General features: G+C 37.2%; 1 protein-coding gene across 4 annotated transcripts in view; it reads right to left on the bottom strand.

Annotated features, from left to right (window-relative positions):
* The window catches only part of Ak9 (adenylate kinase 9), a 147470-nt gene that overhangs the window by 103853 nt on the left and 27425 nt on the right, over positions 1–16192 (bottom strand). For all 4 annotated transcript variants that reach the window (XM_063232018.1, XM_063232020.1, XM_063232019.1 and 1 more), the window contains 2 exons: positions 5498–5572; positions 2455–2553 (listed from right to left, as the gene is read on the bottom strand). In XM_063232018.1, the coding sequence (XP_063088088.1) occupies positions 2455–2553; positions 5498–5572 (174 nt within the window). The remainder of the gene's footprint in view (positions 1–2454; positions 2554–5497; positions 5573–16192) is intronic.

The raw sequence follows: 16192 nt of genomic DNA, 5'->3' as shown, positions 1-16192 counted from the left end.
AATTTGGTCCTCCTGTGGGAGAGGAGTGACCAACTGGATGACATATTGGTATTGGGCAGGATGGGCCTGAACAAGGAATGGTAGTGACTTCAGATGGTTGCTCCCTGCCCAGAGCAGATGGGTAGGATATGCTTTGGCTGGGTCATGCCCCTGGATGGGATCCAATAGAAGAACCATAACCAATAAGGAAAAGGGCTGGAACCTCCACCATAAACCTGTGCAGAAGAAACCAGAAACATGACAAAAGAAAGAAATAAGAAAAAGCCTCCAGCCCCAACCCAGGGAATATCAGTCCAGGAGAGGTAAATACAGAAGAGATTAAGGGCGGCAAACATGCAATATTGGACACAGCATTAGCTGACATAAAGAAATATCTTTCTGACATTATAGATGAACTCAAAACTGAAATATTAATACAACTAAAGCAAGATACAAGATTAATAAAAGAAATGCTAAGCACTTCTTTAAAAGACACATCTGGAAGAATGAAGGAACATTTTAAAAAGGAGGAAAACCTTTGATGAAGAATATTAAAAAAAAAACCTAGAATACTTGAAACAGATTCAAAGAGATTACCAGGAAATTAAAAACTCCATTGAAAGCTGACAAAATTGCCTGAAAGAAATTACATAATCCATTTATATATAAAATTAAGTGAAATAAATCACACTCAAGATATGTAAGCATCACATTGTCTCCCTAGTGTGAGCAGCTGAAAGAAATTATATATATATATCCAAAAGATAGTTAAGATAGTTATTTCACTAATTTCTCTTAGGTCACTGAAAAGAAAGGCTTGTGCTAATATTGCTTAGATAATTAAATGAAGATATCCTATACTCTGAAATAATTAATTTAAAAATAACAATACACAATATATTAACTATTGTTATCCTCTAATTATTATGTTTTGAAATTGTGGGGTTTTTTCTCTTTAAAAGAGAAAAAAGAAATACTCAACACCCAAAGTTAAAAGAGAAAAGGTTTATTTTGGTTCACAGTTTGTAGAGGTTTCAGTCCATAAATCAGTTGCTTCCAAGATAGGTGGCCTGACAGAGGAATATTGCAGAGGACAGACAGCTGATGGAATGATAGGCAGAAGACAGCAGCAACAGCAAATGAAAAAATCTTCCTTCCTTGTGTCCATCCACACTATACACCTATTGATTGGAGTCACTTACATCCAAAGTGGAACTTCCATTACACACACCCACAATTATGCTACAAAAATTTAGTTACCACACACTCTGAATTACAGTATTGCAATCTCTCAATCCAGCCACTTCTGCAAAGCCTATCTAATGAGCATATGAAGTTTTGAGGTGACATCTAGTTACAAGTCAGAACAAACTTGGAAATCAATCAACTTTAATCAACCAGGTTCCTATAATGCAACAAATATTAAAGATTCCTAAATTTAATTGGGTAGAGGAATCTGTCTGGATCCTATAAAAAGACATTTACAGGTCTTAGTTCTAAACATTCTGGATTGCTACACATGCCTCCACCATGTGCAGTATGTTGCCCATGTGGACTGCCAGAGAGAAAGAATGCCTGGGAAAGATAAATAATGAACATAACCATAGCAAACACAAAGGCAATCTCTGTCCTTTTCTGAAAAAGGCCAGGTACAATTAGTGGTACACACTTAGGGAATTATAACACACTACATATTCACATACAGAAAATCCTAAAGGCAAATTTTCTGGCTGGGAAATATCCCACAGGTTTTATAGATGGTTTTTATTTTTCCTTCCATAATCACTGGAAGTTCAGCATATACTTATTTTTCCTAGTCTCTGTACCCACCTATCTTCCTTATTTAGCACTAGTTCATGATACTGAGGATCATATTCCACTGCATTGACCTACTGAAGATTATATGGTAATGGATAAAAAGTGACCTTTCTTCAATAATTAGTTTATTTGAATTATGATATCTATTTATGATCTTGATTTTTTAACAGTTTCTATTCCTACAAAAATTCTTTCTAGAGTAAAATTAAACTTCCCAGCATACTCCAATTAAAAGTCTTTGTAGCCTTTCTAGCACATAGCAGTTGTAATTTGATTACTTTCATATCCACAGTCCAATAGTGCCGAGAACACCCAAACATTTGGTTGACTGAATGAATAAATGAGTACATAGTTGAGGGTTTTTATGTCTTTCCTTTCTTCAGTGTTATGAAATTTTCCAAGTGAACTTCTGTTTATTTTTCATCGTCCCTATGGTTAATGTTCTGATTTTATTGGGTTTTTTCCATTTGGAAATTTGTTTTGTTGTATTTGTTGTCCAAAAGAACATCTACGCTAACATTATAGATATTTTCCAGAAGACAAACCCATTTTTATAAAAGACATCCCTGAAATTCCTTTTAGACCTTGAAATGATATAAAATAAGCTCACAACAGATACTGAACAGTTTAACTTTCAAACAGTTAAATGAAACTTACAGTTTCCATAATGTCATTAACTTCTTCCTCTGCAGTTTGAAGTTTGGTTAACACAGCCGCTCTTTTTAGATTCAGATATCTAAGTCGTTCCATTACCATCTAAATTTAAAGAATAAATATTTGACTACATTGTCACTTGACTATCTAAACATTCTGAAAAATGTGATCAGCTCATGTCTCAAACTCATGCTCCAAGTATCAGGCTAGAACCCTTTCTTGCTTCCTCCTGGTGTCTATGGTCTGCTGGCTTCTTGGCTTGGATTACATCACTCCTGTCTCTGCCTCTGCTGTCTCATCTCCTCTCATATTGGATGAGGATCTACCTGATAAAGTATGACTCCATCTTAACTTGATTATCTAATTCCAAGTAAGGTCGCACTCATAGGTATTAAACTTAGGACTTTACCATTTTTAAATAGGGACTGAACTCAGGACTTTGACACTGAGCTACGTCCCCAGTCCTTCATCCCTTCCTTCATTCCTTCTTTCTTCCCTTCTTTCCTTCTTCTCAGTCTCCCTCCTCTGTCTCTGTATCTATCTATCTATCTATCTATCTATCTATCTATCTATCTATCTCTCTGTCTCTCTGTCTCTCTTGACAGGGTCTCACTAAGTTGTCCAGGCTGAGTTCAAACTTGTGATCCTCCTGACTCACCATTCTTGAGGGACACATTTATAACTTTAATAGTCACCCCTCTGAGCCCCAAATGTTCACATCTTGAGATGTAGGTCCATATGACCTCTTTGGCCAAAGTAAGGTGATCAAATAAGGTGATCAGATGGAGGTAGGTACTGGAGTTATGCTGCAGTTAGCCATGAAATGCATCAGGCTACCAAAAGAAGAAGAGGCAAGGATGGATTCTGGAGTATCTGGAAGGAGCATGGTCCTTAATGGATTTTGACTTTGGACTTCTAGCCTTCAGAACTGTGAAACTTAAAGTTTTGTCACTTTAACCTACCTGATTGGTGATACTATATAATGGCAGCACTAAGAAAAGAATATAGACATTAGATATAAGAAGCAGGTGGAAAAAGGAAAAAAGAGGTTAGTGCACAGGATCTGAAATAAAAGCTGGTAAAATGGACAAATGCTAGCCATGTATAGTAGTCTGTAGAGGAACTATGTTATTTGTTCACAGTTTAACCTTCCCTCTCTTGGCTTGTTAATTCCTATTTAGAGTTTGGCTCACTTACTTACTGCTCAGTGTTGAGCTTCACTGTAACTTACTTTGATAAATGTGGCAGTAGTAGTGGCAATGTGGCAGTAATAGTATCTACATGAGTACCTGTTCCAAGATACAGCCTTCATAAGCTCAACAAGTTTCAGTCAAGCCTCTCAGTATGCCCCATCGCCTTAAAATGTGCTCCAGATGTTAAAGAGAGGATACATTTTGAAGTAGCATATGGTATATGTTGATGGACTAGATGTGAATATGAGGGTTAGCAGGTAGAAGAGCAGTTACAAGGATGGTGCTAATATTTATAAAAAGCAGAAAACTGAAAGAAACTAATTGGGGTGAGTGGTGGCAGAGTACTGCCTTGCACATTTGAATCCAAGATGACCACAGAACTGAAGGGGAAAGTCTGGTAAAAAGAATCTAAGAGTAATATTACAGCACTGAGAGGGTATTTAAAACCATCAAAGTGGATGATGCCTCCTCAGGTATGAGGGTAACAGAGAAGAGCTCACAAGAACTGAGCTCTGGGGCCCTCCAACAGTACAGGTTAGAGACTTAGCATGTCTAGTTAAGGCACAATGGAACTACTGTGGCACAGGTCTCAGAAGCCAAGGGAAGGAGAGAGCAGGAAGAAGACATAAAATGCTGCTTCTAGATTAAGATGAAGACTGAAACTGAGCAGTGGCTTTGGTCACAAGGTGATCACTGGTAATCTTGGCAAGAGCACATCTCCAGGGAGGAGGTTTTCCTTAAAAGTAGCTCCATCATTAACACTGTTAACAATTCATCACCAGCCAGAAATCTTATCTTTGACTTTTCTCTTCCTAATTTCTAGATTATATTACTCTCCAAGTCTTATCATGTTGGCTTTTAAAATCTCTCTCAGACCTGTTCTGTCCATTTCTAGGATCCCTACTCTATGTTAGACCACCATCTTTTACCTGGATGACTGCAAAAGCCAGAAATAATCTTCCCACCACAATTTTATTCACTTTTTTTTAACATTAAAGTCTGAGTTTGTTTTTAAAGGGAAAGAGTATCATTTTCACACTCTGGTTTAAAACCTTTCACAGCTGTTAACCATTGTCCAGAGTCTTGACATGATTCCACTCTTCTAGTCCCATTTCTCCCACTTTTTTATCCTGGGCCTTTGCATGGATTCTGTGCTCAGGACAGAACTCTGACTCACCCATGCCTGCCCTAAACTTCAAGGCCTAATTCTTACTATTTCTCTAAGTGAAATTTCAGACATCTGGTCCTCCTTGCCAGACTGCTTCATCTGTCATGAGATCCTATAATACCTTGTACTTGTCTACTTTAGCTTAGACCTCCATTTAAGTACTGATTTTTCCCTAATACATTGAGTATTACAAGGATAAGGACTCATAGCCTCTTTTCCATCTATATCCTAAGAATTTATCATACTGAATGCCAGATACTTAGGTGCTTAAAGAAGACTTACTGTATTTTTATAAAATATTTTTAGGCTCCAATTTTTCTCTATCTTTATCAACACTTCTTATTGTCTTAGTTTCAGCCATCTTAGTGAGTGTCACATGATATCCCATTCTGGTTTTGATTTACATTTCCCTTATGACTAATGATGTTAAGCATCTTACCATGTGTTTCCTGGTTTCTATTTGCTTTTATTTTTCTTTGAGGCAGGAGTTTTAAATTCAAATGTAGGTTTGGTTTAAGTAGGAATAGATAAATAAATATAACATTAAATCTTAAAGTCAAAAGAAATTTTTCAAAATTAATGGTGTTAAAATGTAAATATATTACTGTTTATTGAGATAGATACAATATTATCAAAAGCTTTAAATTTTTACAGCTAAGATATTCTTACTAAACACTGAACTCACCATGAAGAGCTCTTCGGGAGACTTATTTCCATCCAGCTCAATGAGGTACTGGGGATCATGTTCAGCCATTACTTTCTGCAGACAACAGAAAAGAAACTTCATCTAGTAGGATTAGCTGGACGTGGGGCACACACCTCTAAACCCAGCACTTGGGAGGCTGTGATGGGAAGATTGCAATGAGTTTCAGGCTAGCTTTTAGTATAAATTACTTTTTTTTATTTAAGAGGAAAAAGAGAAAAACACAAAACAAAACAAAGCAGTGTAAGGTTACACATAATACAGAACTACAAAAAAAAAATAACAGTAAGAAATCACCTGTTAATAGATTACATATTATCATCTTGGAGATAGTTGCTCAAATCACAGTATCAAAGAATACAAAGTAGACATTCAAACAGAGAGACTGCAAACAGCTGTGTTCAATGATCCAAAACCATTAATATAGTCAGCTATTTAACACCTCTAAACACACTTGCTGTTATGTCCGTTAGAGCTCTTTTTTTTTCCTCCCTCTCTTTTTTACAACAAAATTTACACATTTTGGATTTTATTACTCCTTAGTTCTTATTACTTTTGGGGGGGGGAGAGAATAAAGTCAAATATGGCAAAACAAAGCTGTCAGTCAAAACCAAGGATAGACATAGCACATGATGTAGAACAGAGTTCAAGGTTATTAACAATGGTTATCAACGTTGTCTCTTGTTTCCTTAAAAAGATTTGTCTATCTCATTAGATATTATAAAGTTGGACAAAACAGTAGACAACAAGACCAATAAAACTCAGGCATTGTAAACATTACAGGACTTCCAAAGGAGACAATAGTCAAACCAGAATGGGCATCTTTGTGAATCTTATTGCCTTCAAAGTAGTTGCCTATACCCTCAGACTTGATACTATCGCACAGAATGGAACAGAGTCTAATAGTCAAAACAAGATCGTGGGAGTATTACAGGACTTCAAAACAAGTTAATAGGAAATCGAAAAGAGTTACTATCATATATCGTAATTTTTTTAATTTTTCCCTTAATTAAAATAAACATAAGAAATAACTAAATAATTTTTTTAAAGAATAGTAGTTACCATAGTGTCTGTCTTTTTCCTTGAAATATTTGGATAAAACTTCATATACTATAGCTTCAAATATTTCCATATCAAGAAGCCCAGAATAAAGCCTTTCTAATTAATAAGTGAAAATTTCATAAGGCTTCAAGGCCACATAATGGGGAATCATTATTACCACATATGTTTATATATTTGAATCATAACTTACATTAGGGAAACTATTCGGTATTCATACATGCGAGATTGATTTATTTCACTTATGAGTATGGTCTCAAGCTGCGCCCATTTATTGATAAATATCTCAATGTGATCGTTCTTTATAGCTGAATAATATTCCATTGTATAGAAATACCACAACTTTTTTATCCATTCCTCAGTTGATGGACACTTGGGTTGTTTCCAAGATCTGGCGATTACAAATTGTGCTGCTATAAACATAGGTGCACATAAATCACTGTGGTATGATGCTTTCAGTTCTTCTGGGAATATGCCTAGAAGTGGAATAGCTGGAATAAATGGGATTTCCAATCCCAACTTTTTGAGAAACCTCCAGACAGACCTCCACAAAGGCTGTACCAGTCTACACTCCCACCAACAGTACAGGAGAGTTCCTTTTTCCCCACAGCCTCTCCAGCATTTGTTGTTGTTGGTTTTCTTGATCCTGGCCATTCTTTCAGGAGTGAGATGGTATCTCAGTGTGGTTTTAATTTGCATTTCTCTAATGACCAATGATGATGAGCATTTTTTCATGTATTTATTTGCCATTTGCATTTCTTCACCTGAGAATTGCGTGTTCATCTCAGATGCCCATTTTTGGATTGGATCTTTGAATTTTGGAGGTCTGAGTTTTTTTAATTCTTTATATGTTTTAGACAAGAGTCCCTTGTCTGAGAGAGAGTTCACTAAAATCTTTTCCCAGTTTGTGGGTTTTCTTTTCACTATGCTGGAGATTTCTTTTGACATGCAGAAACTTTTTAAAAAGAAGTGGTCCCATTTATTGATTCTGGGAAGTATTTCCCGTGCTGTTTGAGTCCTGTTCATGAATTCTCTACCTACTCCTATGTCTCCAAGGTTTCTACCCAATTTGTCTTCCAATAGATTTAGTGTTTCTGTTTTAATATTCAGATCTTTGACCCATTTAGATTTTAATTTAGTACATGGTGATAGACATGGGTCTAGCTTTAGTTTTCGGCAAATGGAGAGCCAGTTTTTCTAGCACCATTTATTAAAGAGACTGTCGTTCTTCCAGTGAACCTGCTTGGCTCCTTATCAAAGATAAGGTGGTTGAGTGTGTTTGTAGTTGTGGTTGTATCTTCTAATCTATTCCATTGATCTTCAGCTCTGTTTTGATTCCAATACCATGTTGATTTTACTACTGTTGCTTTGTAGTATAATTTCAAGTCAGGGATTGTGATGCCTCCTGCTTTGTCTTTGATGCTTAGAATTGCCTTTGCGATTCTAGGTCTCTTCTGGTTCCAGATGAAATTTAGGAGTGATTTCTCTAGATCTATAAGGTATGTTGATGGTATTTCTATTGGGATTGCATTGAATCTGTATAAGAGTTTTGGGAGAATAGCCATCTTCACAATGTTTGTTCTTCCTATCCATGAGCAAGGGATGTCTTTCCATTTTCTGAGATCATCTTCAATTTCCTTTTTCAGTGTATTATAGTTTTCACTGTATAAGTCTTTCACTTCTTTCATAAGAGTAATTCCTAAATATTTCATTTTTTGCTTGCTAATGTGAATAGTCCAGTTTCTCTTATTTCCCTCTCTGTGATTTTGTTGTTTGAGTATAGGAATGCTATTGATTTCTGAGTATTGATTTTATATCCAGCCACATTACTGAATTTATTTATTGTATCTAAGAGTCTTTCAATGGAGCTTAGGGGGTCTTCTATGTAGAGTATCATGTTATCCGCAAACAATGACAACTTAACTTATTCTTTTCCTATCTTTACCCCTTTTATTTCTCTTTCTTGCCTAATTGCTCTGGCTAGTACTTCCAGTACTATATTAAATAGGAGTGGTGATAAAGGACATCCTTGTCTTGTGCCCGATTTTAAAGTAAAGGCTTTCAATTTTTGGCCATTTAGTATGATGGTGGCTGTTGGTTTGTCATAAATGGCCTTTATTATATTGAGGTAAAGACCATCTATTCCAATTTTCTGTAGAGTTTTTATCATGAATAAATGTTGGACCTTATCAAAGGCTTTTTCTGCATCTATAGAAATGATCATGTGATTCTTATTTTTGGCTTTATTGATATGGTGGATTACATTTATTGATTTGCGTATGTTGAACCATCCTTGCATTCCTGGGATGAATCCCACTTGGTCATGGTGTATAATGTTCTTGATGATTTGCTGGATCCGATTTGCCAATATTTTATTGAGGATTTTTGCATCTGTGTTCATTAGGGAGATCGGTCTATAGTTCTCTTTTTTAGTTGGGTCTTTCTCAGGTTTTGGTACTAGAGTGATATTTGCTTCCAGGAATGACTTAGGAAGCATTGCTTCCCTTTCAATTTCATTGAATAGTTTGAGGAGTGTCAGCATTAGGTCTTCTTTGTATTTCTTGTAGAATTCTGCAGTGAATCCATCTGGGCCTTTGCTCTTCTTGGTGGGTAAGGACTTAATTACATTTTCAATTTCAGTAACAGAGATTGGGTTATTCAACAGTTTTACATCCTCTTGATCTAGCTTTGGCACTTCATATGCTTCTAAGAATCTGTCTATTTCTTCTGTGTTATCAAACTTTTGAGAGTAGAGGTTTTTGAAATAGGTGTTGATGATCTTCTGTATTTCTATTGGGTCTGTAGTGATTTCTCCTTTTTCATTTCTTATTGCATGAATTTGAGCTTTTTCTTCCCTTTTTAAAAAAGGTTGGCTAGGGGCTTATCGATTTTATTTATTCTTTCAAAGAACCAACTCTTTGATTCGTTGATTCTTTGGATTGTTTTCTTAGTCTCTATTGCATTGATTTCTGCTCTGATTTTTATAATTTCCTCTCTTCTTTTGGCTTTGGGCTTGACTTGCTCTTCTTTTTCCAGCTGTTTGAGGTGTAGCATCAAGTTATTTATTTGTATTCCTTCTGTTTTCCTGATGTGGGAACTCAGTGCAATAAATTTTCCTCTCAGGACGGCTTTCATTGCATCCCACAGATTCCGTTAAGTTGTATCTGCATTTTCATTTTCTTGTAGGTATTGTTTGATTTCTTCTTTAATTTCTTCTTTAATTTCTTCCACTGATTACTCAAGAGTGTGTTATTCAGTTTCAATGTGTTTGTGGGATTTTTGCAGTATCTTTTATCATTAATTTCTTATTTCAGAGCGCTATGATCCGATAACATGCAAGGGATGATTTCAGCTCTTTTGCACTTGTTTAAATATGTTCTGTGAGCTAATATATGGTGTATTTTAGAAAATGATCCATGTACTGCTGAGAAGAATTTGTATTCTGATGTTGTTGGGTGGAACATTCTGTATATGTCTATCAAATCCATTTGTTCACAGGTATGATTCAGTTCTGTTATTTCTTTGCTCATTTTCTGTCTGGTTGATCTGTCCCTTGGTGTCAATGGCATATTAAGGTCTCCTGTTACAATTGTGTTACTGATAATTTGAGTTTTCATTTCTGTTAATAATTGTTTTATATAACTGGGTGCTCTGGAGTTTGGTGCATATATATTTAAGATAGTTATCTCTTCCTCTTGCAGTTTTCCCCTTACGCGTATGTAGTGACCTTCTTTATCCTTTATGGTCATTGTTGGTTTAAAGTTCACGTTGTCTGCATACAGAATGGCCACTCCTGCCTTTTTTTGGATTCCTGCTGCATGAAGAATTGTTTTCCATCCTTTGACTTTCAGTCTGTGAGTATCCTTCTGGGTTAGATGGGTTTCCTGTAAACAGCATATGGTTGGATTTTGTTTCTTGATCCATTCTGCTAGTCTGTTTCTTTTGATTGGTGCATTGAGACCATTTACATTAATGGTTATTACTGTTAAATGTTGGTTAATTGAAGGAATCTTATCTCTCTGCTGTTGCATCTTTATCTTTCTGTTCTGTTTAATTATTTGCTTTGCTTAGTGGTTTTTTCCTTTGTGTATCTAAACTGTCTTTCAATATTTTTTGCAGGGTTGGTTTGGTGTTCATGAAGTTCTTCAGCTGTTCTTTGTCATGGAAGTATCGTATTTCACCATCTATTTTGAATGATAGTTTTGTAGGATATACCAGTCTAGGTTGGAAATCGTTTTGCTTTAGGATCTGGAATACTTCACTCCATGCTCTTCTTGACTTTATTGTTTGTGATGAGAAGTCTGCTGTGATTCTGATAGGTTTTCCTTTATAAGTGATCTGTCTTTTCTCTCTGACAGCTTTTAATAATCTATTCTTGTGTTGGATTTCTGGGATGGTGATTATTATATGTCTGGGTGTAGTTTTATTTTGGTTATGACTATTTGGAGTTCTATATGCTTCACTGATCCTGATGTCAGTTTCTGATCTCATGCTTGGGAAATTTTCAGCTATTACTTCTCTAAATATCCTCTTGATATCCTTTATGTTGTCTCCTTCTTTTTCATTAATCCCTATCATTCTTATGTTATTCTTCTTTGCATCATCTTGCAGTTGTTGAATTGTTGTTTCCTGATTCCTTGTTATTTTCCAAAGATCTTTCCTTTCCTGTTCACTAGCTGCAATCCTGTCTTCAAGGTCTGAAATTCTATCTTCACTTTCATTAAGGCGGTTTTTACAACTTTCAGTGGAGTTTTTTATTTCCTGTATATCTCTGTGCATCTGCATTATGTATTCTGTTTGTTTCTTATATTGCTCATCTAGGGATTCTATCTTTTTGTTTAGTTGCTCCAATTTTTTATCTGTGTTTTCTTTAGATATATTTACAATCTCTTTCATTTCTTTTATCATTTCTTCTTTTATCTGGGAAATTATTTCGAGTTTGAATTTCTTTAAAGCTTCCTGGAGTTGCTTGTCAACTTCAGTAGCTATTGTGTCTGATATATGAGGTGGATGGGGTATATTTTCTTCTAAATACATTCCTCCTAGGGTTTCCTGAGATGGGCTGGAGGTTTGAGGTTGTAATTTGGTCTTTCGTTTTGTCATTTTCCTATATTTCTGTGTTTCAAGTGTTATTTGAAAGCTTCCTCAGGATGTGTTGAAAATCCCCTTCTATGTTTGCAGCTACTGAGACTCTGGCACCATGCTACCCCAAGCCATTGGGCCTGCAGAACCAATGGCCCTCCTCTGCTTGTTCAGAACTCCACAGTTGCAGACAAGCTGGGCCTCAGGGACACTGTGCGCCCACCTGCCCCTTGGAAGCTCCACAGCTCTTCAATCGCAGCCGGGTTAGGGTACTCACCATAGGCCGCAGTGCCTCAGGAGCCTGTGATCCCTCCCTGCTTGCAGAGATATCCACCGTCCTCCAGACAAAGGAAGGGGCTTCTGCAGGCACTCCAGATCCGCCTAGCTCCTCCTCTGCACACTGATGGCTAGGCGCGGCTGGGCTTGGGGGATAGTGTAGGCCCGCCCACCCATCGGGAGCTCAGCAGACCTCCAACTGTAGCCGGGATGGGGAGGAGGATATAGTGGCCTCTAACCTACTGCTCCACTTCACTGCACCCAGAAGCCTGGGGGGTCCGGAACAGTCTGAGATTTGGGCAGAGTGTGCTGGGCACTCACCACAGGCTGAGGTGCCTCAGGAACCTGCAATCCCTCCCTGCTTGCAGAGATATTCAGTCCTCCAGACAAAGGAAGGGACTTCTGCAGGCACTCCAGATCTGCCCAGCTCCTCCTCTGCACACCGATGGCTAGGCGCGGCTGGGCCTGGGGGATAGTGTAGGCCTGCCCACCCGTCGGGAGCTCAGCAGACCTCCAAGTGTAGCCGGGATGGGGAGGCGGATGTAGTGGCCTCTAATCCACTGCTCCACTTCACTGCACCCAGAAGCCTGGGGGGTCCGGAACAGTCTGAGATTTGGGCAGAGTGTGCTGGGCACTCACCACAGGCCAAGGTGCCTCAGGAACCTGCGATCCCTCCCTGCTTGCAGAAATATTCAGTCCTTCAGACCTAAATTACTTTTATAATTATTGACTAATAACATATTTTTGAAACAAAAAATGGTTAAAAACCACCATTTAAATAGTTTAGCCTACTTGTCAAAGAACAGAGGAACACTAAAAAACTTATACTATATCTATTGTGTATAGATTTGTAAAATAATTAAATTGTGATATTAACAGTGACCTTGCAAAAGTATAGGGGAAAATTAATTACAATGTTAAGTGAAAAAGTAAGAGCCAATTATGTATATATTATAATCTCAAACATGCATAAAATTATTTAATGTTCTGCAATAGTTACAAAAGTAACTTATACTAAGAACATCCAGTGAAGGAGTGAGAGTAAGTACACAAAAGCAGTGAACAGTACCCTTCCTGGCCCCTTGTGCTCTCACCAACTGTTTCTTCTCACTCTTCTCATTGATGTAAATACTGCATATATATGTTCAATAATACTGAGTAAGCATCATTTCCTATATCCTGATACACTGAATATATAGGCTAGGTTTATAAAAGTAAGCTTTAAAGTTAAAGGTACTGCCCATTGATTTTCCAAAAGATGATAACCCTCCAAAGCTCTCAGCAACAATATATATGATTGTTCATTTCTTCTTATCACTACTGGATATTTTAGCTTTTACACTTCTCTCAAACTAAATTGAAAAATGCAATTCATTTGTTTTACATTTTGTTTTCCTATTAAGGTTCAGAATCCAGATATCCATCTTTGTTAACTGCCTAATCATATCCCTTATGCATTTTCCTATTAGATTGTTTATTTTCTCTAATAGTCATGGAAATTCCATAACCTTTATCTGTCACTTGGATTGCAAGTATTTTTATTGTTTATATTTTATCTTTTGGCTTCTTTATGTCTTCTCCTACAGTCTAAATTATTTTTATCAATATATATCCATTTCTGTTGTTTCTAGACTTCCTTTCTTCTTTAGATTTTCTTCTCTTTCAAGATTATACTAGGGGTTAGGGATGTAGCCCAGCAGGGAACCACTTGTGTAGTATGTATGAAGCCCTGGGTTTGATCCCCAGTACTGTAAAAAAAAAAATACACCAACAGTCTTTTAAATTTTCTTCTGCTACTTTTTAATATTAATGTCTAAAATCAACTGTGTTTTGTGTTTTATTTTTGTACAAGTATGATGAATTCAATCTGACCTCTGTGTTTCCTCACACAAGTAGGGATGACCAAGAAATAACTCCACAGATTCAGATAAAAATAAAAATTGTCTCCATCCTTCCTTGTGATACCATGAGACTCAGTGATGCTTCCCTCATTTACTTACTTCCATAAATCCCAGGTCCACTACCACATCTGGCATAGCTTTTGAGGTTCCCAGGGTAAAGGACAGCAAGAGGATGAGAAAACTAAAGAAAAGATGAAAGCTGGGTTCAAATGGGAGGAAAGAAACTGTCCTGTCACTGTAGGGGCATTTATTTAACATTTAGCAACTTAATGTCACATGACACCCCATGGGCTAGTAATCGGCATGATTTTGGGGTCAGGAGACATTTGTTTCTGTGGCTCGCTCCAGGAAGTCTTTGTTCTCAGACCCAGCTGGCCAGCCCCACAGATGTGGTCAATTTACAGCTTCAACTGCTCTCTGCATTCCACTTCTTTATCCTTTAGAAGTTCTTTATCAGAGAATATTCTTCATATTACAACTGTCTGCACAAAGTCACTGCCTTAGTTCCCCAGTCCATTATGGTTTTCACTGTATTGTTCATGGTTGGACTCCAGTGAGGTTTTTTTCTAGACAGATAGCAGATTATAATGACATTATTTAACCATACATAACCATGATCTGAACAAAACTGTATATAATGCCTTCGACAGAACAAGTCTTTCCTCAAACTAAGAGTGGATTTACTAAAGTAAAAGGTGTGACCCTCCTAAGGAAATGAATACAAGTGCCAGATATCAACATGGGATTTCAAGATGGGCCAGGGAGCCTGACATTACTTTACCCTGAAGAACAGAACAGAATATAAACAAGGCAATCCTTTGACTAATGTACTCTGTAGGTGTCACCTAGGCTTAGTATCTAAATTCTTGGCTTTGAATTCTTTCACTGTTGGTGTTAGGATAATTAATCTTTATCTAGGTTTTGATTCACCACCTAGAAGTTTTCCACTTTTGGACTTTTTGTAGACAAGCTATCACACAATGGTCATATTAGTTTATATTCCTTTTAATGGGGTATAAGAGTAATTTATCATATACTTGCTAGCATTAGAAATTCTTACTACTTGGTAATCTTTGAAAATTTGATTTTGGAAATGGTATTTCATTATTTAGATTAGGATGTCTTTATTATCAATGAGGCTAAACATGTTTCTAGAGGCTGACTGCCTTTTTGTCTTTCCTTTGTGTCAATTGTCTGCTCATATTTATGGTTCATTTATTTCAAGAGGGTATAACTTATTTAAAAATTATTTACATTATTTTTGTATATCAAACTTTTAAATCTTTCAGTAGAGGTTTAATTGCATATATTTATCTTTCAGAAGTTTTACACTTAATGAAATGGAGGCTTTTTCCATAGACGACATTATAAATTAAAAACTAGTGGTCAACTTAACACCAGCAGAATTAAATCACCATGGTGCTGAGTGTAGATGTTTCACCTGAGGAAAGTTGCCAGCATAAATAGAGACGTGGAGAAGAAGGTAGGCATTGAGGCGTTGAGGCATTGTGGGTTCTCCTCTGTGTTGCTGTTTGAGCCACTGGTTCTCTTGGAGAAGCTCTGGTCCTCACATCAAGCATTGCTTCTGGAGAGGAAGGCATGTGCCACTTAATCTCCTGGATGGGCTGCCTGGCATGTACTCAACTGTGCTTATCATTGGAGGAGCTTGGGACCTCCATGTCACTAAGGATGACTGTGGTACTTTTCAGGGGAGCCCTGGTCTTTGTTTTGAGCATGACTTCTTGGCTCCAGAATAGAACCCTCAACCCATCAGCACAGCTCCTTCGCCCCAATGGCATAGATTTTCTAGCTTCCACTGTTGACCTTTGGGCCTTCCCAGCACAGATCCATATAACAGACTGGTGTGAGTCCTTTTCGTGGCTCTAGATCTCCAGTTGGACTCATGTAAGGCATTGTCATGGGCTCTGGATTTTCATCTGGACTCATGTAGGACATTGCTGTGGGATTCAGGCCTTGGCTGAATATTGTATGTCTTTGGTGTTGTGGACAGGTTTCTTGCATTTTCCATGCAGGAGAATCATAAAAGAGCTAAATTCCATGTCCTGATTTTAATTGTTCTCTGCACAACCCCTGACTACATCAGAGGTCTTCTCATTTGTCCAGCTGAACCTCTGTTAGGTACACACCACATTCAAACTTTGCAAATTGCACTGTGCACTGGTATCGGTGATGTCAGGATGCAAGACCTGGATGCTGTTCTTGAAGAGACCATCTCTGCTTTTTCACCTATGAATACCATTTTCTAATATTCTGAGCCTGATTCCATGTGTGCTTTATTTCTTATTCAGTGCCAGCCAGTTAAGCAGTATCAAGGATAAAAAAGAAGAACTGGTAGTCA

The sequence above is a fragment of the Cavia porcellus genome, unplaced genomic scaffold (assembly GCF_034190915.1).
Source record: "Cavia porcellus strain 051 isolate PalLab524CR breed Dunkin Hartley unplaced genomic scaffold, mCavPor4.1 scaffold_20, whole genome shotgun sequence".
Classification (NCBI taxonomy): domain Eukaryota; kingdom Metazoa; phylum Chordata; class Mammalia; order Rodentia; family Caviidae; genus Cavia; species Cavia porcellus.
The sequence above is the reverse complement of the archived record's forward strand: the minus strand, read 5'-3'. Positions and strand labels throughout refer to the sequence as shown.